Source organism: Symphalangus syndactylus, chromosome 17 (assembly GCF_028878055.3).
Source record: "Symphalangus syndactylus isolate Jambi chromosome 17, NHGRI_mSymSyn1-v2.1_pri, whole genome shotgun sequence".
NCBI classification, from domain to species: Eukaryota; Metazoa; Chordata; class Mammalia; order Primates; family Hylobatidae; genus Symphalangus; species Symphalangus syndactylus.
The window spans coordinates 24,278,488-24,302,478 of record NC_072439.2 but is presented as its reverse complement, the minus strand read 5'-3'; the positions used below and the strand labels follow the sequence as shown (position 1 = coordinate 24,302,478).

Here is a 23,991-nt window from a genome sequence, read left to right as displayed (position 1 = left end):
TTTTGTATTTTTAGTAGAGAGGGGTTTTCATCGATCTCCTAACCTCATGATCCGCCTGTCTCGGCCTCCCAAAGTGCCGGGATTACAGGCGTGAGCTACCGCGCCCAGCCATATCCTGACTTCTAACTACATTAAAAAGTTCTCAATTTTTGTATTCCATATAATCATACAGTATGTGCTCTTTTATTTCTGGCTTCTTTTGCCCAGCATTATGCTTTTGAGATTTATCTGTATTGTTGTACATAGTCATAGGTTGTTCATTTTCATTGCAGTATAGTGTTGATTCAGAAATTTTATTTCTGCAGAAAAGCAACAGTTCAATATTCAGAAAGAACAGGTGACTTTAGAACATGATGCCACATCCAGGGAAACATACCTCACATCCACCTTTCAACACAACTAACCACCTGGCATGAGGTCTGAACTGTCCACCTTTGCCGTCACCTGTTTTGGTTACAGCTGTTAAAATGGGTTCATATCCCAAACATACAGGCATTGAGAGTGAAAGTTACATGGTAAAAGGTGCTTCAGATACATTAAGTTAAATAAAATCAATTAAACTCTCATTACTTCATTATTTGGAGAAGCTTATAGTTTTATTTTCTTAAAACAATTATTAATTTTAATATGCAATACTTAATATGCTCATTTAACCACAGAATGCTTTCTAAAAATACCATCAAGCACTAGCGTTTCCTGGGAAATGGTTTCAAATGCTATCAAGTTTCATATTCCATTTGAGAAATGGAATATAATGATGTAATACACTGAACATCATGGCTTCCCGATTACAGCAGCAGATACAGTTCATAATGGATGACCACGGTGAAATCACTGAAGTCCAACTGATGCAATCATTTATAAGAACTCTGTCTTTATTAATTTTGAGAAGGCAATTTTAAGGTGTTGGGTTATACTTTTACATACATAAAATTCATTCCATTCTTAATACATAGAAAGCTAAAAAAGAAGACAATAAGCATGAATTGAGATGATACTGGGCCAGAATCATATCTCTTTTACTATCATTATGATGTTCTGAAGGTAGAATGCCTAGAATCTAAATATATAATTAAAGCTGGATGGATCTGGTCCAAGATATTCCACATAAATGATTTTCTATTCTACACTTAAACTGTTGGATATAATTTGCCATAGAAATTAGAATTACCAGATTTCTCTTCATACGGAAAATGTCTAGATTTTGGTTTTGCCAGCCCTCCTCATCTAGTTCTTATAATCAGTTTTAGGTTTGTCTTGTAGAATAGTATGTTGGAAAAATTTAGCAACTACCAATTCTTCAAAGATTTTACTTGTAAAAAATTAGGTTATCGGAGTCTCTCTGAGACTACTGGGGCTCAGAAGAGTAGGATTTTTTTTTTTTTAAGTCAGATTCTAAATGTATTCTTTTAGAAAGCGTATCTTCTAACCGTCTTAATTTTCCATTTGTTTGTTGTTCTACTCAGGCTTTCTTCAGCATGTGAAGTCAATTTTAGTATATTTTTTCCATAAAATAATTCTGGATTTTCAATATTTAAAAATACATGTATAGTGTGTGTATAAATATAAATATATATACCTACACACTATACACACACACATTACATATATATAGTATAGCAACTTATAACTTTAAAAATCCATAGCTGCCACTTTTATCATTCATATGGCTATAGCTGTGTAATCTTTCATTTCTATTCTGTGATCAAAACTGCCAAGGTCTTGACTATATTGGTATCCTTTAAAGAAACACACACAAAAAAACCAAGTCTACTTTTTATTGTTTATACCATTGCTGATAATAGAAATATGTGAGCTGCATATATAAAATTTTCCTGTAACACATTTTTTAAAAACAAAAAATAGTGTTATTTATTTTAATGTATTTTATTTGAGCCAATATATCTAAAATATTATTTCAATATGTACTCAATATGAAAAATTGAGATACTTAACTTTTTTAAAATGACTAAGTCTTCAGAATCTTGTGTTTTACAAAAAAACACCATTTGAATTTGGACTAGACATATTTCAGTGCTCAATAACTCAATTTCAAGTACTCAACAGGTTGCTAGTGACTACCACATATTAGTACAGGGGTAGTCCATTATTTCCCACATTTAGCAGTAGTAATTGCTTTCTTTTACTCATTCTTTAAACGTATGAAGTGAGAGCCGGGCATGGTGGCTCACGCCTGTAATCCCAGCATTTTGGGAGGCCGAGGCAGGCAGATCACCTGAGGTCAGGAGTCGAGACCAGCTTGGCCAATGTGGTGAAACCCCATTTCTACTAAAAATACAAAAATCAACCTGGTGTGGTGGTGGGCGCCTGTAATCCCAGCTACTCGGAAGGCTGAGGGAAGAGAATGGCTTGAACCCGGGAGGCAAAGCTTGCAGTCAGCCAAGATTGTGACACTGCACGCCAGCCTGGGCAACAGAGCAAGACTCCGTCTCAAAAAAAAAAAAAAAAAAAGAGGTGCATACCATGGGTACTACAATACAGAGATACAGAGGCGAACTAAATATAATGTGGACCCACATTTTAACTTCATGAATACATTATTGTCATTATAGTGTAATTAATATTCCAATCCCAATGTGTAGAGCTTTGGCAACATCCACAAGTTTTAATATGTAGAAATTTTTTTTTTCTTTGAGATAGAGTTTTGCTCTTGTTGCCCAGGCTGGAGTGCAATGGCATGATCTCGGCTCACTGCAACCTCTGCCTCCTGGGTTCAAGTGATTCTCCTGTGTCAGCCTCCTGAGTAGCTGGGAAGCTGGGATTACAGGCACATGCCACCATGCCCAGCTAATTTTTGTATTTTTAGTGGAGATGAGGTTTCATCATGATGGTCAGGCTGGTCTCAAACTCCTGACCTCATGATCTGCCCACCGGCTTCCCAAAGTGCTGGGATTACAGGCATGAGCCACCGTGTCCAGCCAGAATTTTTTTTTTAAATAATTCATTTTAAACTGGTTATAATTTCGTGGATAATTTGATCTTTAAAAGAACATCATGGAAAATTTTAAATACACAAAAGTAGAGGGAATAGCAAAAAAACAAATAAAAACCATGTATCCAAGACTTAGGTTACCATCATTTTGCCAAACTTGTTACTCATCCTCATTTTTCTTTTGCATGAAAAGGACATTCCAGATATATCATCTCCTGTGTATAAACTTCAGAAATTATCTCTAACAAATATACTTTTACGTAACCACAATGCTATTATCATACATAACAAAGTTTTTGAATATTATCTAATATTGTCAATATTCCATTCTCCCAATTATTGTATGTCTTCTTTTACATGTTTGTTCAACTCATGATCTAAGTAAAAACCACTCTTTCATTGCATTTGATTGATGTCTCAAGTCTGTCAATACCTAAGAGTTCCACCTTATTTCTTAAAATGCCATTTTATTGGTTGGGAAACCAGGTGATTCCTCTTGCAGAATTACCCTTATTTTAGATTTAATTGCTCCTTTTTGTGTCACGTAATTTACTCTTCCATTCCTTGAATTTTCTCTAAACTGAGAGTTGGCTCTTGAGGCTTATATTCAGGTTCAATATTTTTGGCAAGATGTGTTTATCTTACTGTATCACATTAGGAGGCACGTAATTTTTACTCTCTTGCTTTTTGTGAAGTTGAGACGATCAGTGGGTTCAGAGGTTGTCCGTCTCATCTATTCACTGTAAAGTTCACAACCTTTCACTGAATGGTCTCAATCTCTACAGAGAATCGTGCCTACATCCATTATTTCATTATGTGTTACACAATAGCTTTTCTAATATAATTTTCTATTATTCTTTCTGCCTTCATTAGCCTGGAATTTTCTAATAAAGAAGAACTTTACCTCATTAACTTCTGGTTGCCTTGAAATACAGTTCCTACAGGAAATGCAGACTAAATGACTTTCCTTTCATTTACACATTTTCAGAATGAGGTGGTTCCCTGGCAACCTTCGTGTGTACACTACACAGATGGAAAAATATGGAGATAATAATAGGTAAGATCAAAAGCTTTTCCACATTCAGTCCTTTAATAAAGTTCCTTTCTAGGATGAGTTTCCTAAAGTTTAACATGGTTTCAAAGGTGATGAAAGGCTTCTATATGTTCATTAACATATTCTTTCCTTTAAATAAAACTTCCTATGCTTAGTTGTGAGCATGAAGCAAAAGGGATTCCCACGTTCAAAAACCTTTCCTCTAGAATGTACTTCCTATGCTTAACATAAAATTCGCAATGCAAGAGTTCTAATAATTATTAAGTTACATTATGAATTCGCTGATGGTAAGTAAGATGTGAATGTTGTCTAAATGCCTTTTTACATTCCTTACATTTGTATGGCTTCTCACCAGAATGAATTCTCTGATGTTGAATCAGTGATGAATGAAGTCTAAAGGCCTTTCCACATTCCTTACAGTCATAGGGCTTTTCACCAGTATGAATACTTTGATGTTGAGTAAGTTGTGAAAGCAGTCTAAAAGTCTTCTCACATTCCTTACACTTATAGGGTTTCTCACCAAAATGAATACTCTGATGTTGAGTAAGCTGTGAGAACAGTCTAAATGCCTTCCCACATTCCTTACATTCATAAGGTTTCTCTCCAATGTGAATACCCTGATGTGAAATAAGTTCTGAGTAACGACGAAAGAACTTCTGACATTCCTTACATTCATAGGGCTTTTCACCAGTATGTATTCTCTGATGGAGAGTTAGATGATAGCCACGACTGAAAGTCTTCCCACATTCCTTACAATCATAAGGCTTCTCACCAGTGTGAATTCTCTGATGGAGAGTAAGTTGCTGCCGCACTCTAAAGGCCTTTCCACACTCCTTACATTCATAGGGTTTTTCTCCAGTATGAAGTTTGTGATGTAATCGAAGGCCTGTACTACACAGAAAGGCCTGACCACATTCCTTACACTCATAGCACTTCTCAGCAATGTTAAGTCTCTGATGTCGAGTGAGGTGTGCATACTGCCTAAAGGCCTTCCCACATTCCTTACATTCATAGGGTTTCTCACCTGTGTGAATCCTTTGATGGAGATTAAGTTGTCCTCTAACTCTAAAGGCTTTCCCACATTCTTTACATTCATATGGCTTCTCACCAATATGAATTCTCTGATGTACTCGAAGGTCTGAGCCACACGTGAAGATCTTTCCACATTTTTTACACTCATAGAGTTTGTCAGAAGTATGAATTCTCTGATGTCGACTGAGGTGGGCACACTGTCTAAAGGCCTTTCCACATTCTTTACATTCATAGGGTTTCTCACCAGTATGAATTCTTTGATGGAAAGTAAGTTGTTGTCGTACTCTAAAAGCCTTCCCACATTCCCCACATTCGTAGGGTTTTTCTCTGTTACGACTTTTCTGATACAGAGGAAGAGATGTGAGTTTTCTGTAAGTAGGCGTTTTTGCAGAGGTGGTTTTTGTCACTTGCCTGAAACACACTTCATGAGGACTTTCTTGTCCTTCAAGTCCACAGCTTTTAATTCTTTCCATTACCTTCCACTGAGATAAGTTCATTTCATAAAAATCCTTTTCTTGAAATAACTTTTTAGTGTCATATCTGGATTCCAAATCTGAAAGAAAACAAGACCAAAACATATTTCCCATTCTACACAAAATAAAAACTTTGTAATAGAAATCAATGACAAAAAAAAAAAGAAAGCCCAATTGAAGTAAATGGGCTCAAAATCTCTAAAATAGGTAATTTAAAAGAAGCTAAAAGGAAACAAGAAAATGATGAGTTAAGACCAGATTATTTGGGTGCAGATCAAAGTTTGAGACTCGCCACTTAAATTTTTTAATTTCTCTTTTCAATTAGAATACAGAGCAAATACTTTATCAGGAGTAACATGGACTCTGTTAAACACAAGGTATCAACTCAAGCCACTGTCCCCTTTGCTGTCCATGTCCCTGTGACGCTTGCCTCCTTTCTGCTCCTAGAATGTGTCGCAATCTTTCTTTTTTTGAGATGGAGTCTCTGTCGCCCAGGTTGGAGTGCAGTGGCTCAATCTCAGCTCACTGTAACCTCTGCCTCCCAGGTTCAAGCAATTCTCCTGCCTCAGCCTCCCTAGTAGCTGGAATTACAGGACTGCGCCACCATGCTTGGCTAACTTTTGTATTTTTAGTAGAGACAGGGTTTCAGCCTTTCACCATGTTGGCCAGGCTGGTCTCAAACTCCTGACCTCAAGTGACCCGCCCGCCTCGGCTTCCCAAAGTGCTGGGATTACAGGTGTGAGCCACCACATCTGGCCCAATCTTTCCACTTTTTGGAGCTTTTCACTGGCTATTAAATCTCCCAGGAATCCTGACTTGGGTTTGCATGGTTGGGTTTCTTTCATCCATCAGGTTTCATTTTAAAAATCAGAAAAACGATCCCTGCTGACTTCATGTAATATATATCCTTTGTTTTCTATCCCAGTCACTTCTTTCTTTTTTTTCTTTCTTTCTTTTTTTAAGACAGAGTTTCACTCTTGTTGCCCAGGCTGGAGTGGAATGGTGCAATCTCAGCTCACTGCAACCTCTGCCTTCTGGGTTCAAGTGATTCTCCTGCCTCAGCCTCCCAAGTAGGTAGGATTACAGGCATGTGCCACCACTGTATTTTTAGTAGAGACAGGGTTTCACCATCTTGGCCAAGCTGGTCTTGAACTCCTGACCTTGTGATCCACCTGCCTTGGCCTCCCAAAGTGCCGGAATTACAGGTGTCAGCCACCGCACCCAGCCTACTTCTTTCCTTTTTTTTTTTTTTTTTGAGACAGAGTCTCACTGTGTTGCCCAAGCTGAGGTGCAGTGGCATGATCTTGGTTCACTGCAATCTCTACCCCAGGGTTCAAGCAATTCTCGTGTCTCAGCCTCCCAAGTAACCGGGATTACAAGCACCCGCCACAACACCTGGCTAATTTTTGTATTTTTAGTAGAGACAGAGTTTCACAATGTTGGCCAGGCTGATCTCGAACTCCTGTCCTCAAGAGCTCTGCCCGCCTCAGCCTCCCAAAGTGCTGAGATTACAGGTGTGAGCCACCATGCTTGGCTACTTATTTCTTGCTTAACACTTTTCTCAATTGTGTTGTTATTCATTAATTTCTCCACTTATTATTCTCTTTATTTGCTTACCTTAAACTTCCCCAAGGGCAGAAACAATTTTTCACTCACCAGTGAATAGCAAATCCACAGTACATATTAACTGTGAATTAAATTCTCATAATTAGTCAACAATTATGGCATATGATGTCCTGCCTCCAATCTTAAACCTTACTACACTGATTAAATATTCTTTTTATCACTTCCTACAGAGATGGGAAACAAGCACATCTAAGCTATCTCAGTAAAATATATAAATGGAAAATAGTGATTTCTTTACACCTGATCATCCTTCCAATTGCCTGTTCATGTACACTTGCAGATACCTCCACTGCAGTTCTATCCTACTTTGCATAATCATAAGTGAACTTTGCCCCCTTTCACGACCAAGGTAATGAGAGGCTCTAAATATTTATCTTTACTCGAGTTTACATAACTTGCACATCTATGTTACAGGTTTCCCGTATCTTCCTGAAAGTCCCCATAATGCCATTTGGATACTTCCTAGAGAATATTTCAGTGATATTCCAGGCGTAACAACAGGTTTATACTATGGTAAAAGGCTAGTAAAATTCTGAGCAAAGAGATGTTTTTTGCAAATGCGCATATTCTCAAAATCTTTGCAATAGGAATTCAATACTCTTTAAAAAGGAAAAGGTATTTTAAATAATGGTGCTTTAGGGTTAGGGTTAGAGTTCGGATCAAAGCAAAGTTATTTGTAATATACCCAAACTGGAAAGAATCCAAGTGGAAGAACAGCTAATAAATGATGGCATATTAATACATCACAATATTATACAGCAACGAGAATTAACAAACTACAACTACATGCAGCAAGGGCTAATCTCACAAACATAATGGTGAGTAAACAAAACTAGACATAGAACAATATATACCGTACAATTCCATTTTCTTAAAGTTAAAAAATGATAATTAATAATCTATGGTGGTGTCAGGACAGTGGTTAGTCTTGGTGGGGAGGAATGACTGAAAGAAATCAAGAGGGGTTTCTGGTATCCTAGTAAAGCTCTATTTCTGAATCTATGTACTAATTAGATGAGTGTGGTCACTGTGACAATTCACTAATTATCTGTATATTTTTGTATGTATTTATATTTCAATAAGTTTACTTTTAAAAAGTATACACTAAAAAGATACTAAAAGGCAATAATAATTTAAATGCTGTGGGTAAAATGTGACCAGGGACAGATAAATGAATGGAACAGAAAATACTGCTATATAATCGTGTTTCTCTCACTCTCTCTGTCTCTCTCTTTCTCTGTCTCCCCACCCAAAAAAAGCAATACAAAACTATGTCAATTGTCTAGAATTTTGGGGATAAAGTCCATTTATGGCCTCAATAAGACAAATAAGATACGTGATATTAATAAAAGCATAATTAGCTAAATAATGGTAGTAAATAAATAGTTATGAAGGTAATAAAAAGGTTAAGAAAAGCTCATTTCAAAGGATTTACCTGCAAATTAAAAAATAAAACCAGTAATCTAAAAGGAAAGCCAGTCAAAAATCAAATTAAAGGCTAAAACATTCATAGGAAAGTGAGAAAGTGTTACTGTTCATAGCATTAAAGTCCACGCAAACTGGGCACCATGGCTCGCACCTGTAATCCCCAACCACTTGGGGAGGCTGCGGTGGGAGGATCACTTGGGGTGGAAGGATTATTTGAGGCCAGGAAGTCAAGACCAGCCTGGCCAATGTAATGAGACCCCAATCTCGAAAAACTAAAAATTAAAAAAAAGAAATTTAAGCCCATACAAATTGGCATAAGAAACAACAAATAATGGAAAAGGTAATGGAATAAAGGAAGTGAGAAGACAATGCAAAAGTAAATATAAGCATAAACAAATTAGGACAAAATGTCTGTATTCACTAATAATCAAATTAGAACAGGTTGTAAAATTTATCCTGTAAAATTTGAAGGTTTTCATTAAAAAAAAAACAAAAAACAAAACATTGCCAGTGTTGATAAGGTGAACTTGAGATTGTCATATATGGCTCCCTATTTAAGTGACAAGCCAGATCAAGATCTTGGTATTTTGAACATTCTCAGTTAGGAGGCTGTTCTATAATATACACAGCTGAGCTGTATGCTACCAAATAGCCATATTTGTTCCCAAATTTGCCTATTCCAGTTCTTACTGCTGCAAGCAACTAAAATTATTAATGTTTAAAGACAATTATTTCTATGAAAACTAAGTTGGATGTTTTGGAAGTATTGGCTATACATGCACATTGCATTTTTGTCAATGAAGGCATGGGTGAGAAAACAGTAAAAGACAGAAAACATACAAATTCAAGAATTCTACCCTCAGATTGCTTCACAAGTATCTTTACATTCCTGTTCTAATTCAAAGAAGTTGAAACGGGAAAGAACAGCTGATGCTTCGTATGTACGTTAATCAAGACAGAATGGGCTAGACCTACACTGAAACAAAATGCTGGGCCAAACATCAAAAGATTGGGCTATGACAGACAACTGTAATGTTCCACCTCCTAAAACATGTATCTAAAATATTTATATATTTTAATTTTAAAATTAATTATTATTTATTAATTATATAATACTATATAATTTATTAATATTAATAAATTAATAAGCCAAATACTAGTTTGGATTCTACTGAATCAAAGAGTTTATTCTAGTAAACACTGCTAATGTGAAAACAAAATATTAGTCCATCTTAGATCAAAATGAAAGAAGTGTTATTTCCATTTGCAGGACATCAGCTTTAATTAAAAATAAAATAGGGGCAGGGTGTGGTGGCTCACACCTGTAATACAAGCACTTTGGCAGGCCAAGGCAGACAGATTGCACGAACCCAGGAGTCTGAGACCGGTCTGGGCAACATGGAGAAACCCCGTCTCAAAATAAAATAAAATAAAATAAAGTAAAATAATAAAATAAAATAAAATAGGGAGCAAATTATCTTGTCATCCCCAGAGGTATGCTGTTTCCTGAGGTATAATGTCTCCCCCACCCTTTTTTTTTTCTGGCTGATACAAGATTATACAGGATATATAATATTTATGACCAAGACAATTCTAATTATATTAACATCAGAGATCTGAAAATGTTAAAACCCTATGACCACAAAATTGTACTTCTGAAAATTAACACTGATCTAATACTGCATAATCCATGCTGAATTCCAACGAAATACTGAATGATCCTCAGGTTCAGATGATAATCTTACTGCCATTTCACCAAGGAACCAGAAACAACTGAAAGAAAAATAGGTATTCTCCTCTTCACCACATTCTCCAATCAATCTGTGTCTGAATTCTTACCATATATGTGGTTTTCCTTCATCCATTGGTTCCACTCCTTCACATCTACTGAAGGTCGGTGCCTACAAAACTACCCTCTCTCTCTACTTCATCAATGTTTCTCTCTTTGAAATCATTCTCGTAGCCTATAAACATGTTCTAATATTTCACATCGTAAAATATATTCCCTGTACTCTATGTATCTGCTTTCCTTCTACAGCAAAATTCATCCAAACAACAGTTTAACCTCATTTTCACCACTGCCTCACCACCATTTTCTTTTTATCTCTCAATAACTCTAAAACAAACAAACGAAAAACCTTTATAACAGAGCATTTCTAACATATCAAAAAGTAGACAGAAGAACATAAAAAATCTCCATGTATCCAGCACCAACGATTAACCCCGTGCCCAATCTTGGCCTATGCACCTCCCAATCTACTTCCTTCATATTATTTGAAGCAAATCTTGGATATTACATCGTTTCATGTGTACAAAGTTTGTATCTCAAAAAGCACTTTTACATATAACCACAATACCATTATCCAAACCTAAAAAATGAATTATTAAATATCATCAAAAATCAGTGTCCACACTTCCATCTGATAAAATTTTAAACAACCTAAAAAGAATAACTCATCCAAACAAAGTTCACAGAATACAACTGTTGATGTGTCTTTTACATCTCTTTTAATCTATAGGTTTTCCTATCATTTTTTTATTTCCCTTGTAATTTATTTGTTGAAGAACCTGTTTTTGGCCCTGTAGTTTCCCATATTCTGAATTTTGCTCACTACATTCCCAAGGTGTAGAACATAGTCCTCTATCTTCTTCCCATAAGTTGGGAATTGGCTTTAGAAGCTTGATAAGACTTAGGACCTTTTGTTGGCAAAGTTACCTCATAGGCGATATCGTGCTCTTTCATTAGGAGAAGCAACGTCTGATTGTCTCTATTTCTTTGATGCTATCAGCACTGATATTCAATATCTAAATCCAACAGTTCTTATGGGTTCCACAATGGTAATGTTCTATCATTTCTTCTTCATTTATTCACTGAATACTTTTATTAAGAAAAACATACCTCCATCTACTACCTATTCATGTAATTCTTATAAGAAAGGCAGGATAAATGCTTCTTTTCCTTTAAATTTATGCTTTTTAAATGTTAGTTTTCTAGTAACTTCCAATGATGAATAATTTGCTGTTAGTATCAAGAATTTATAAAATTAAGTGTATTTTATGCATTGCAATACATTGCAGTCATTATATGTAATGATGCTCATATAGTCCCATCTTTGGCCAACTGGAGCCTCTTCAAATTGGCTCCTCTTCCCTGAGCACCCCATCTAAAATTACTCTATTCACTCATTATAATTCTCCATATCCTTACCTTACTCACTTTTCTTCATAATACCTAATTACTTCAGGATATTTTAGTGATCTATTTACTGATTTATTTACTTGTTTACTGTGTGACTCCCCACTACAATTTAAACTCCATGAACAGAAGGCAATGAAAAAATGTATACATAACAGTCAAAATATAAAAGATGAGCTAGAAAGAGATTAGATTCAAAATACAGGTAAAATGGAATCACTAGGGAAGAAAGCTTTCCCCTATTGAAATAGGGGAAAGAAAAGGGAGGGAAACAACACAGAAAAGAAACAAGTGATAAGTGGAAGTATGGATGAAATGTCTTTGGTGGCTCATGCTGAGAAGATCTAAATTTTCTTCCCAAGTTTCAGGTCTCTTCTTCACAACTGAAATCTAAGGGGTGTGTCTCCTCCTCAACCAGCAGGTGTGGCCATGCCATAATGGCTGACCTCTGCCTGATCAGCACTTACCTAGAGTCCATCTTCTTTTCTCATCCCTCACAACCATCCAGGGCTCTTTCCCTTGTTCCAATAGGGTGATCACATCTGGCTTAGAAATGGAACATCCTGCTTAAAAATAAATAATAGAATATAATAAAGATTTTATTTAAGGCTTCAAAACAAAGATGACTATCAGGATTGAAGAACATTCATAGCATAGAGTTACTTTAGGATCACAAGGAAAAACAAGAACAGAGAAGTAGGGACCTGGTCTTATTTAAATTTAAACTTACACAGGCTTTGTCTCTTGAGAGAAAAGAACAGTTTAAAGCACTGGTTTCAAATCCTGCTCTCTTTCCCATGTCAGTAGAGCAACTAATTCAATATCTCTGCACCTCAGTTTTCTCAGATGTGAAAAAGGGATAACAGTAATGTGTATACATAGCATTGTTGTGAGATTTGATTTAATATAAGTGTTTAGATGAGTACCTGGTACATGTTAACCATTATATATGTTCTTGAGGTACTACATTTGCTATTTTTTGATATTATTTTGTTAAAAGAAAAATAAGTTTCTTGCCAGGATATGCATACAATATTAAATGCAAATTCATGTATTTTAAACTTAATCACAAAGCAGTTAAAATATGTCTGTTGTAGGAAACTGAATACTGTCCACTTGAGTTTTAACACACTGTCGATTCAACCCAGCATCACACACACTGTAAAAGCTCTTTTAATAGCTATGTAGAGCCAGACACTTCTGTCTTCCTATTCTCGCTGTAAATGAGTTACAAATAACATGGACCATCCATAGCAGTATGAAATCAGATGGTTTTGACAATGGTTTTGCCATGAGTGTCTAAGAATTTATATCCAGCTGTCATTAAAGACTGGTAATAACAGAAAAGTCAAAGAAAAATGTAAAGGTCACTGAATTATACCGAAAGATGAAGGTGTTTAATAGTGGTACTTACTGTCAAAGCACAAAGCAGACATTTAGCTAGTTTTTAGAAAGACAGCCCATATGCGGTGGCTCACGCCTGTAATCCCAGCACTTTGGGAGGCTGAGGCGGGCAGATAATGAGGTCAAGAGATCAAGACCATCCTGGCCAACCTGGTGAAACCCCATCTCTACTTAAAATACAAAAATTAGCTGGGTGTGGTAGCATGCGCCTGTAGTCCCAGCTACTCGGGAGGCTGAGGCAGTAGAATCGCTTGAACCCAGGAGGTAGAGGTTGCAGTGAGCCAAGATTGCGCTACTGCACTCCAGCCTGGTGACCCAGCGAGACTTTATCTTTGAAAAAAAAAAGAAAGCCCAGAAATTCAGTCCTGTGAATTTCTAAATTATCTGACACAGATATGCTATGCTTACCCAGTGACACCAAGTTGCTATAGTTCTCTAATATCACATCTCTGTACAAATTCCTCTGATATGAGTTCAGGCATTCCCATTCTTCCTGAGAAAAGTCTACAGCCACATCTCTGAACATTACCAAATCCTGAAATGATAAACACATGTATTATTTGTAAGACAAATGAAAATATTCTGAAGATGGAAGAAGGTGGCTGGGTGTAGTGGCTCAATGCTTATAATTCTAGCTTTGGGAGCCTGAAGCAGGAGGATTGCTTGAGGCCAGGAGTTCGAGACCAGCCTAGACAACATACCAAGAACTTGTCTCTTAAAAAAAAAGGCTGGGCGCGGTGGCTCACACCTGAAATCCAGCACTTTGGGAGGCCGAGGCAGGTGGATCACGAGGTCAGGAGATCAAGACCATCCTGGCCAACATAGTGAAACCCTGTCTCTACTAAAAATATAAAAAATTAGCTAGGCATGGTGGCAGGCGCCTGTAGTCCCAGCTATTCAGGTTGAGGCAGGAGAATGGTGTGAACCTCGGAAACGGAGCTTGCAGTGGGCCAAGATCGCACCACTGCACTCCAGCCTGGGCGACAGAGCGACAGAGCAAGACTCTGTCTCAAAAAAAAGAAAAAAAAGTGGAAGAAGGGTTTTGATGATATATGTTCACTTCACACATCAAATGAATAGATTGGGGCTGGAAGCCTGTGATGTGGGAAGGTGGCTATTTAAAGATGTGAGTGTGACTGAAGCAGAATATATGTTCTTGAAGATTTCTATAAACAAAAGACCAGGGTTTGGCAACATTTTCTGTAAAGGGCCAATATTTTAGGCTTTGTATACCACATATGGTCTCTGTTCCACATTCTTTTTTTTTTTTGTAACAATTATTTCAAAATGTAATTAGCTTGCAGGCCGTTCCAAACAAGCTACAGCTTGTGGGCCAAATTTGTAGTATATCTAGTTTGCCCACCACTGCTATGGCCAAAACTTCCTATGTACTGTGGAATAGGAGCTAATTTTATTTATTTCCAGACATAGTCAGGTAATTATCAGAATTTCTCAATTAACTGAAATAGGTTCATAGGAACAGTGCTTGCAAAGGACCTAAAAAATTCTCAATAAATGGGATTTACTCTATCTTCTTTTCCTTTAAAGATTTAAAAAAAATAGTAATAATTGATGGTATTCTCCCCAAAAAATGAACTGTAAAATGTCTATTTTTAAAAAGTATAGTTTGCATAAAACTTAAAAATTTCTTCTAGATATAACTTTATCATAATGTATCATTAGCATTTTTATAACAGATCCTTTATTTAATATTTACAGTTTACTGCATGATACAGTAGTTCCCCCTTACTCATGGTTTTGCTTTCCTCAACTTCAGTTACCCACACTCAACCATGGTCCAAAAATATAAAATGGAAAAATTCCAGAAATAAACATAAGTTTTCAACTCCATGCCATTCTGAGTAGCATGATGAAATCTCACACTAACCACTCCGCCCCACCTGGGATGTGACATGCTTTGTCCAGCATATCAACATTGTATATACTACCTGATTATCAGATCAAAACAACATTGTACATATAGGGTTCCATACTATCTGAGGTTTTGAGGCATCCACTGGGGGTCTTGGAATGTATCCCCCTTGGGTAAGGAGGGACTGCTGTACTCCATCTGATGGACATGTTACACTTAATAGTGATTATATTTAGATATAGCTATACTCTTAAATATATTATATTTAGAATTTACATTACAAAAAAATCTCTAAAGCTGCTTCAATGTCCAATATTCTAGTTTAGCAATATGTGGATATTGAGCACTTGAACTGGGACTAGTCCAAATTCACATGTGCTGTAAATGTAAAGTATATACCAGATACCAGATAGTGAAGACTTTAGAAGGAAAAAAAACAAGGTAAAACATATTGATGATTTATATATATTCTTTATTTTATCTTGGTTTTGAGGCAGGGTCTCACTCTGTCACCTAGGTTTGAATGGCGTGGCACAATCATAGCCCATTTATTGATTACAGCTCATTGCAGCCTCGAACTCCTGGGTTCAAGCAATTCTCCCACCTCAGTTTCCCAAATTGCTGAGACCACAGGCATATGCCACCACATCTGGCTAGTTTTGTTTTGTTTTTTTAAGAGATGGGATCTCATTAAGCTGCTCAGGCTTATCTCGAACTCCTGTGCTCAAGTAGTCCTCCTGCCTCAGCCTTCCAATTCCAAAGTACTGAGATTACAGGCATGAGCCACCACTGTCAGGGCCTGACCATGACTTTTATATTGATTACACTGTGAAATAATATTTTGGCCATATTGAGTTAAATAAAAGACATTAAAATTAACTACATGTGTTCTTTTTACTTTTTTTAATGTGACTACTAAAGTATTTAAAATATTTGGCCTTGCATACTAGTCTATACTTTTAAAATTTGACTACTAGAAAATTTTAAATTACATATGTAGCTTGAATTACAATTATTTTGGACAGTGCTATTTTAATCCTGAGAATTTCAGATAAAATGCCCACTTCTAGGAACTTCATTTCTGCCCCATCTCTGCTCTAGACAGATAAGGAGCACATAGGAGATGCTGAATGATTTGGTCAATGCACACATGGATACTGATACAATTTGGCTGTGTCCCCACCCAAATCTCATCTTGAATTGTAGCTCCCATAATTCCCATGTGTTGTAGGAGGGACCCGGCGGGAGATAATTGAATCATGGTGGTGGTTGCCCATATACTGTTTTCATGGCAGTGAGTAAGTCTCACGGGATCTAATGATTTTATAAGGGGTTTCCCCTTTCTCTTGGCATTCATTCACTCTTTGCCTGCCACCATGTAAGACGTGCCTTTCACCTTCCACCATGATTGTGAGGCCTCCCCAGCTATGTGGAACTGTGAGTCCATTAAACCTCTTTTTCCTTATAAATTACCCAGTATCGGGAATGTCTTTATCAGCACCGTGAAAACAGACTAATACAGATACGGATGGAGAAGACAGGAGCACTTAGGAATCTGGCTGGCTCCATCCCTTGCTGGAATGGGGAAGACTGGGGAGCAGCTGTTGAATGGGGCTCTGTTAGAAAGTTGCATAATAACAAATGAGAATGTTCACATAATCTGAAGAAAATGACAGAATTCCAAGTAGAGAGAAATTCCAACTTACACGAGCCATGATTTTAGAATTGCTAGAACTGGTCAATTTTCCTCAAGGTTCATGTACTTCAGAAGCAGGGTCCACAGACGCCAGAGCTGCAGAAAGAACGTGTAAAACCATGAGGAGAATTGCCTCAGAGTTTCCAAATTTTAAAAACCGATACTACTTCTCCATTTCTATGTGCAACTCCCACCCCCAACACACAGACAAGTTTTGATAGGTAAGTAGTTTAGACAAAGATGACCTCCCCAAAACCACAGCGAAATCAGCTCAGCTGCACAAGGAATTGAAGAGCAGAGACTCTGCGGCATCAAAGCATATGTCTAGACACTTCGGCAGGAGAGCTGCCAGTTGGTCCCCAGCTCCGACCCCAGGGCAAGCTGGTTTGGACCAAAGAATGGGTTGTGCAGACCTGTCCTGAATAGATCCTCCTCCCTCCATCCCCACCTTCCCAGCTGAAAAGGGACTACACTATCTAAACCAAAACTTCCTTCTTGGCCTTAGGAATCTGGCTAGCCTCCCCAAACATGAAGACAGAAAATAGCATAGACAAGAATTTCCCAAACTTTGCTCAAATTGGAATCACCTGGATATCTTTAAAAATATACTGTTGCCTGGCTCCCACCCTTAAACACAATGATTTAATTAGTGTGACGTGGGATTTAGGATTTTTTTTTTAACTACCTCCTCCTCCCATGGGCGTTTATAATGAGCAGCAAAGTTTGGTAGTCAAACTTTAGTATGTATCGGCATCACCCAGAGGGCTTGTTAAAACACAACTTGCTAGGTCTCACTTCTAGAGTTTGGCATTCAGTAGGTTTGGGATTGGACTTGAGAATTTGCATTTCTAAAAAGTTTCCAGGTGATGCTGATGCTGCTGGCCCAGATGCCACACTTTGAGAACCACAGGTATAAAACACCTGTACAAAGGCTATATAGCAGCCTTTATTATGGCAAAACTGCAGGTGCACATTGGGATCCCTTCCCCAAGGCTTAACTCTGAGCTCTCTGCTCCTTATTTTCCTATTCAGGATCATCAATATTGCCTGCATGATCTCAATTACCAAGCAATCTTTCTTGGTACTCAGACTTAAAGAAGTAAATTTATGAAACCTGAGCATGGATAATGTTCTAGAAGGTAGAAATAGGCTGGGTGCAGTGGCTCATGCCTGTAGTCCCAGCACTTTGGGAGGCCCAGATGGGAGGATTGCTTGATGCCAGGAATTGAAAACCAGCCTGGACAACATAGTAAGATCCTATCTCTAACAAAAAAAAAAATTTTGTAATTAGCTGGGTGTTTTGGCACCTGCCTGTATCCCTAACTACTTGGGAGGCTGAGGCAGGAGAACTGCTTGAGCCCAGGAGTTCAGGGCTGCAGTGAGCTATGATCTTTCCACTGCACTCCAGCCTGGGTGACACAGTAAGACCCTGTCTCTTAAAAAAAAAAAGAACAAAATAGGAAAAAGAACCTATCAGCTTATCAGTTAAACTCTATTAGTAACTAGAGAGCATATTGAAGGAACTGGATTGGCAGATTTCAAAAAGTTATGACACCTCATAGTCACTAAGCTGTTGGGGAAATGGATACTAATGATATGATGCAGAAAGAATGAAATAATATATGGATAGAAAGTGTTTAAAATGGGACCAAAAAAGCTGGAAAGAACCTAAATATCCTTCAGCAATGTTAAATAAATTATCACGCATTCACACAATGGAAAATTAAACAGCCGAGTGCAGTAGCTCACGCCTGTAATCCCAGCATTTTGGGAGGCCAAGGCAGGTGACCACTTAATAAGTCCAGGAGTTGAAGACCAGCCTGGCCAACATGGCAAAACTCCATCTCTACAAAAAGCCGGGCATGGTGGTGCACACCTGTTGTCCCAGCTCCCTGGGGGTCCAAGGTGGGAGGATTGCCTAAGCCCAGGAGGTCGAGGCTGCAGTGAGCCCTGTTCATGCTACTGAACTCCAGCCTGGGCAACAGAGCGATACCCTGTCGAAAAAGATAGATAAGATAAGATAAGATAAGATAAGATAAGATAGAAGGAAGGAAGGAAGGAAAGAAAGGAAAGAAAGGAAGGAAGGAAGGAAGGAAGGAAGGAAAGAAAGAAAGAAAGAAAGAAAGAAAGAAAGAGAGAAAGAGAGAGAGAAAAGAAAGAAAGAAAACCCTAAAATAGCTCTGTGAAGGATTACAAAAATGAAGATAAAATTCATATTTGATGTCATGGGAAGATAACCACCACATATTGTTGGGGGAAGAAGACAGGTTAGAAAATATGATTGTAATGTAATTGTATTTTGGCAGGTAAACTACATACACATGCATACATGTATACACATGTGTATAAAATGATCTGTGAATTAGAATTAGAATAAAATTTTATTGTTACCTCTACTTGATGGTATCCCAGTTCTGGGTGATCTTTATTTGTTCTTCCCTGGAGTCTTTACATTTTTTTTTTTTTTTTTTTTTTAAGGCAGGGTTTTGCTCTGTCACTCAGGCTAAAGTGCAATCTCGGATCTCAGCTCACTGCAACCTCCACTTCCAGGGCTCGAGCGATCCTCCTATCTCAGCCTCCTGAGTAGCTAGGACTAAAGGCACATGCCACCACCCTGGCTAATTTTTGTATTTTTTACAGCAATGCAGTCTATTTTGCCTAGCCTGCTCCCAAACTCCTGGACTCAAGTGATCCACCTGCCTCCACCTCCCAAAGTTCTGGGATTACAGGCTTGAGCCACTGCACCTGGCCTGAATTTTTTAATTAAAAATTTATATCACTTATACCTGAACAAAAATTCAAAACAACTATGTAAGGAATATCACAAAAGCTCCAACAGTTCCATCCCTGCTACTATGCCCCTATCTTCCAAATCTAGAGGCAAAAATTTTTACCTCTATTAGCTGTTCCTTTTGGTATTTAAAAAAACATGCTAATATTTCTACTTCTGAATTTTGAGTTGCAATCATTATATATTCGCTTACTACTATGGGAGGCATAGTTTCAGCTACTCAACTCCCACCCACATATGCATAGTTGCAGTCCCTTTGTCCTTTCAATATGATTTTCTTCTTCTTTTTTTTGAGAGAGTTTCACTCTGTCACCCAGGCTGGAGTGCAGTGGCACAATCTCAGCTCACTGCAACCAACCTCCACCTCCTGGGTTCCACTGATTCTCCGTCTGTCCCAGCCTCCCGAATAGCTGGGATTACAGGTGCACACCACCACGCCCAGCTAATTTTTGTGTTTTTTGTAGAGATGGGGTTTCGTCATGTTGGCCAGGCTGGTCTTGAACTCCTGGGCTCATGTGATCCACCAGCCTCGGCCTCCCATAGTGTTGGGATTATAGGCGTGAGCCACTGCACCCAGCCTCAATATGGTTTTATTCTATTTCAGAGTAAATCAGTTTTCAAATTCAGTCTATATTATTGTGACTAAACATTGTTACCAACTGAACTATGTAGTATACTCAGGTTATTTTGCCTTTTTTGCATATGACTTTTTCTTCTGAGATTAAAATGATCTTGTTTTTTTAAGTTTAGTTTTCTAAGAAATTATCATCAATTCATTTCCTTGAATCACGTAATTGAAGGATGAAGCTCCTGGTATAAAATAGCACAGCTGGCCAGGCACAGTGGCTCACGCCTGTAATCCCAGCACTTTGGGAGGCCAAGGCAGGTAGATCACGAGGTCAGGAGATCAAGACCATCCTGGCTAAAACGGTGAAACCCCGTCTCTACTAAAAATACAAAAAATTAGCCGAGCATGGTGGCACGTGCCTGTAGTCCCAGCTACTTGGGAGGCTGAGGCAGGAGAATCGCTTGAACCCAGGAGGCGGAGGTTGTAGTGAACTGAGATTGCAGCATTGCACTCCCACCTGGGCAACAAAAGCGAAAACTCCATCTCAAAAAAACAAAAAAGAAAGAAAATTGTGATTAAACAGGCCTTGCATCAATGGTGACAACAGGGAAATCAGTGTGACTGAAAAAATAATTTCTACCAGTTCCTGAGTATTGTATCTCATCAAGACCCTGAAATAGTTCTGTGAAGAATTACAATCCTGGTTCATGTCATTTCCAAAGTGATTAAGAGCCAGTAAGAACTGCAGACAAAAGCAAATGCTCATTTCACAGCAGCTACTTAATAACTTGCATTTACCCCTCCTCAGCTCCAATAAAGAACTAATCATTAAATACCTAGCAACTTAATATTTAAATATTACACTGTTGCACAATAACTTAAAAGCCTTTATTGTAGTATACAAGATTCATATGTAACAACAATTTCTTGACGATTCTTATTTACAACAATACTTCTCAATATTACATTATATTTTCTTATGACTAAATATAAACAAAATTATTATTGCATAACATTCCATCTCATGGATGGGGTGTGATTTAACCATTTCCATACTGCTAGATATTAATTTTATTAAAAAACATCCCAAAAGTCATTCCCAGTTATTTCATTTCTAGATAGATTTGAGAATCAATGTTTTGGAGCTTATACAACTCTGATAATACTATGAAACGACAGACTTCCTCGCTCCCCTGCAAAAATTAACCATTTACAAATACATACAACAATTCTGTATATAATCTTAAAATATCTTTGTTGCCCTGAAAGCTCATAAACAGACTCCAAGGACTTATGTTACCAATCCCTGTTCTGGTCCACTAGAGGGTCTGGCTCATTTTCCTGCTTGCAAGCATCCATCATAATTACCTTCACATTTGCATTGCTCTTGGGAATACACAAAGCTGATAGGGAATGATTGAGCATCATCATTTTAATACCAGTAGCTAGCATGAATTAAGGACTCACTAAGTGCCAGGCACTCTCCTAAGAGCTTCACAAATAATAATTCATGTAATCTACAAAACAACACCGTGAAGTATACACTATTACAATTCTGAGGAAACTGAAGCACACAGATTGCTTAAACTCGTTCAGATTTAAGTGGCAGTCAGGATTCAATTCCACTTAATCTAGGCTCGAAATTCTTAAACACTACACTACACCTCTCTCAGTCGATCCAAAGATATACCCAAAATAAACTCATGCTGCCAAACCTCAAACCACATCTGGCTGGTACCAAAAACTTCCACTCATGAATTTCCTGGAAAAAAAGAAATCTCCACTCCTACCCCGGAATCATTAAACATATCTAAACCCTAAAAAACTTAACAAATAAAATCAAAGTATGAACATTAATCTCCAGCATGGGTATTTCCATATCATCAAAATCCTTAGAAAAACAGCGCTTACAGAGTAATTGAATATGCAGCCTACAGTTAACTAACCATGTGTCTAACTATAGAACAGCATGAAGTGGGCACTAAAAAAGAGAAATCTATTAATTAGGTCCCCTGCCGTTAACTAGGTAGGGAAATCCTAAGGCCCAAATCAATGAATAAGTAGATCATTCTTAAGCAGGATTTTAAACGGAAGGAACTCGAATGCATTTCACAGAAACAAAGCAGCAGCACGAACTCACACGGAAGCGGCTGTTAGAAGAGCAGCAGCGATTCGTTTCTCCTTCTCAGGCGCCTTCTCTGGAAACTGGCAGGGCTGGGGAAGCAGGCAGAGTTCAGGACACCCCAGGCTTTTCTTGACCCGACTGGAACCCACCCTCCACGGTTCCCTGGCCCCAGCTAACCGCCACCTGCACGCACAAATGGAAAGGACAGGGCAGAAGGTCCGCAGTCACCCGCGTCTGGGTTCGTAGCTCCGGGTATGCTGTAGTTCCGCACCCGGCTGCCCACGTCCGGGACCACCTACCGTGTCTTTTCGGAACTGTCCAGCGTGTCCTCCCAGACCCCAGACACCCGCCCCAAATCTAGGTCCCAGCGTTTTGCAGGAGACCTTCATTCTGGGGCGTTCACCTCTGACTACCCTCTTGGGCCTTTTCGCTACGGCCGAGCCTAAGTGGCTGAAGCGCGGACGAGGATGCGCGGGGCCTCGGTCTCCAATTGCACCATAGGCCGCACCCACGAACCGGGCCCGGGACAGTTACCGCCGCCCTGGCCTCCAGGCCTCCAGGCCTCAGGGCTGCAGAAGCTCAGTCCCGGGAAAAAACGCACAGCGGCCTTAGGCTCCACAGGAACCTTTTCTCCACCTTCGGCCCGGCCTGCAAAACCTGGCCCACCCCACGCTCTTTTCCCTCAGAAAAGCGGCGGCCACAGCGGCGCCCGGCTCCCAGCTCCAGCCTCACCCGACTCCGAGGATCGTCCAGCCCTGGAGTCAGCGGCGCCAAAATACTGGAGAGCGCCTGTCTCGGTCGCGAATGCGCAAGCGCGCGGGGGGCGGAGGCAAGTCCCGCGGCTGCTCCGGGCCAGGAGGGGCGCGTGGGGCCGGGTCTCGGCGGGGATTGTCGGGCAGTGGAGACGGACCCAGGGGGGGCCGCAGTATCCCTTGCCTCAGGCCTCTACCTCTAATGGCGGCCCCGTGACTGACCAGTGCCATTAAAGATAATCCGGGCCTGCTCCCCTGTGGACACTGCAGTCCAAAATTTAAAAAAACAATATTCCGCCTTTTTATTTTTCATTTGGTTCTGGGCTCAGCGACAGGCGGAGGCTGCGAGCCCCGCCCCGCCCCGCCCCGCCCCGCCCCCAGAGACGCCTCAGCGGAACCTTTGGAAATCGGCTTCTGCCTGGAGTGCGCAAGCGCGCGGGGGTCGAATGAGGGGGCCCTTCAGGGAGCAAGGGAGACGTGTGGGGCCGCACCTGCCGAGGGGTCGGGAGGTTTGGAGGTGGGTGGAGGATGGCTACAGGATCCCGATGGGGATGGAGTGTTCAAATCTAGGCCTGTAGCCGTGACCCTGGCGGTGAGTTGGATGGAGGAAACCCCAGTGTCGCGAGCCTGGACCAAGGCACGGCGCGTGCTGCCTGCGGTGTTTGCTGAGTGACGGCCGCCGCGTCCCCCCGTACCTGGACCGAGTGCCTGGCCGCAGGCGGAGTAGTGTTTCCGTGCACGGGGCTGCTGCGTGCGCGTGTGCCGTTCTCTAGCTGGGGATTAATATGGTGCCGCAGAGGAGGCTGCGCGGTGGTGCCTGACTCTGACGCTGGCTGTAGGGAGTCTCTGGGGTCTGTGTGGTTTGTGTCTGCGTTTGTGACGTACCTGAGATCGGATCTGTGACTGTGTCTCTGCCTCATCCAGTGTTATTTCCAGAATCCTTTTGATAGGGCAGCGCTTCTGGTTCTGGTTTTCCATGGAGACGGTTTGTGGGTCCCTATGAAACTGAGTGTTGGGATT

General features: G+C 39.5%; 1 protein-coding gene across 7 annotated transcripts; it reads right to left on the bottom strand.

Annotated features, from left to right (window-relative positions):
- Positions 1–274: 274 nt before the first annotated feature.
- On the bottom strand, positions 275–23,729 carry ZFP30 (ZFP30 zinc finger protein). Of its 7 annotated transcripts, none has more exons than XM_055248202.2 (6): positions 23,667–23,729; positions 22,235–22,308; positions 16,746–16,831; positions 13,575–13,701; positions 12,230–12,328; positions 275–5,592 (listed from the first exon to the last, which is right to left on the bottom strand). In XM_055248202.2, the coding sequence occupies exons 3-6, from the start codon at positions 16,752–16,754 to the stop codon at positions 4,268–4,270; spliced, it is 1,560 nt and encodes a 519-aa protein (XP_055104177.1). In that variant the 5' UTR covers positions 16,755–16,831; positions 22,235–22,308; positions 23,667–23,729; the 3' UTR covers positions 275–4,267. The 7 variants fall into 7 exon arrangements, with proteins under 7 accessions (XP_055104177.1, XP_055104176.1, XP_055104180.1 ...); XM_055248201.2 differs by lacking the exon at positions 23,667–23,729 and adding an exon at positions 22,952–23,338; XM_055248205.2 differs by lacking the exon at positions 23,667–23,729 and adding an exon at positions 22,952–23,259 and having other exon boundaries at positions 12,230–12,325.
- Positions 23,730–23,991: the final 262 nt, after the last annotated feature.

What these genes read in the sequence shown, in the direction of transcription:
- ZFP30 (XM_055248202.2), bottom strand. An exon ending in TAGCAACTTGGTGTCACTGG is followed by an intron (nt 12,329 to 13,574) that starts GTAAGCATAGCA and finishes TTTATTTTTAAG; the next exon opens with CAGGATGTTCCATTTCTAAG. An exon ending in GAAAAGAAGATGGACTCTAG is followed by an intron (nt 5,593 to 12,229) that starts GTAAGTGCTGAT and finishes GTTTTCTTTCAG; the next exon opens with ATTTGGAATCCAGATATGAC.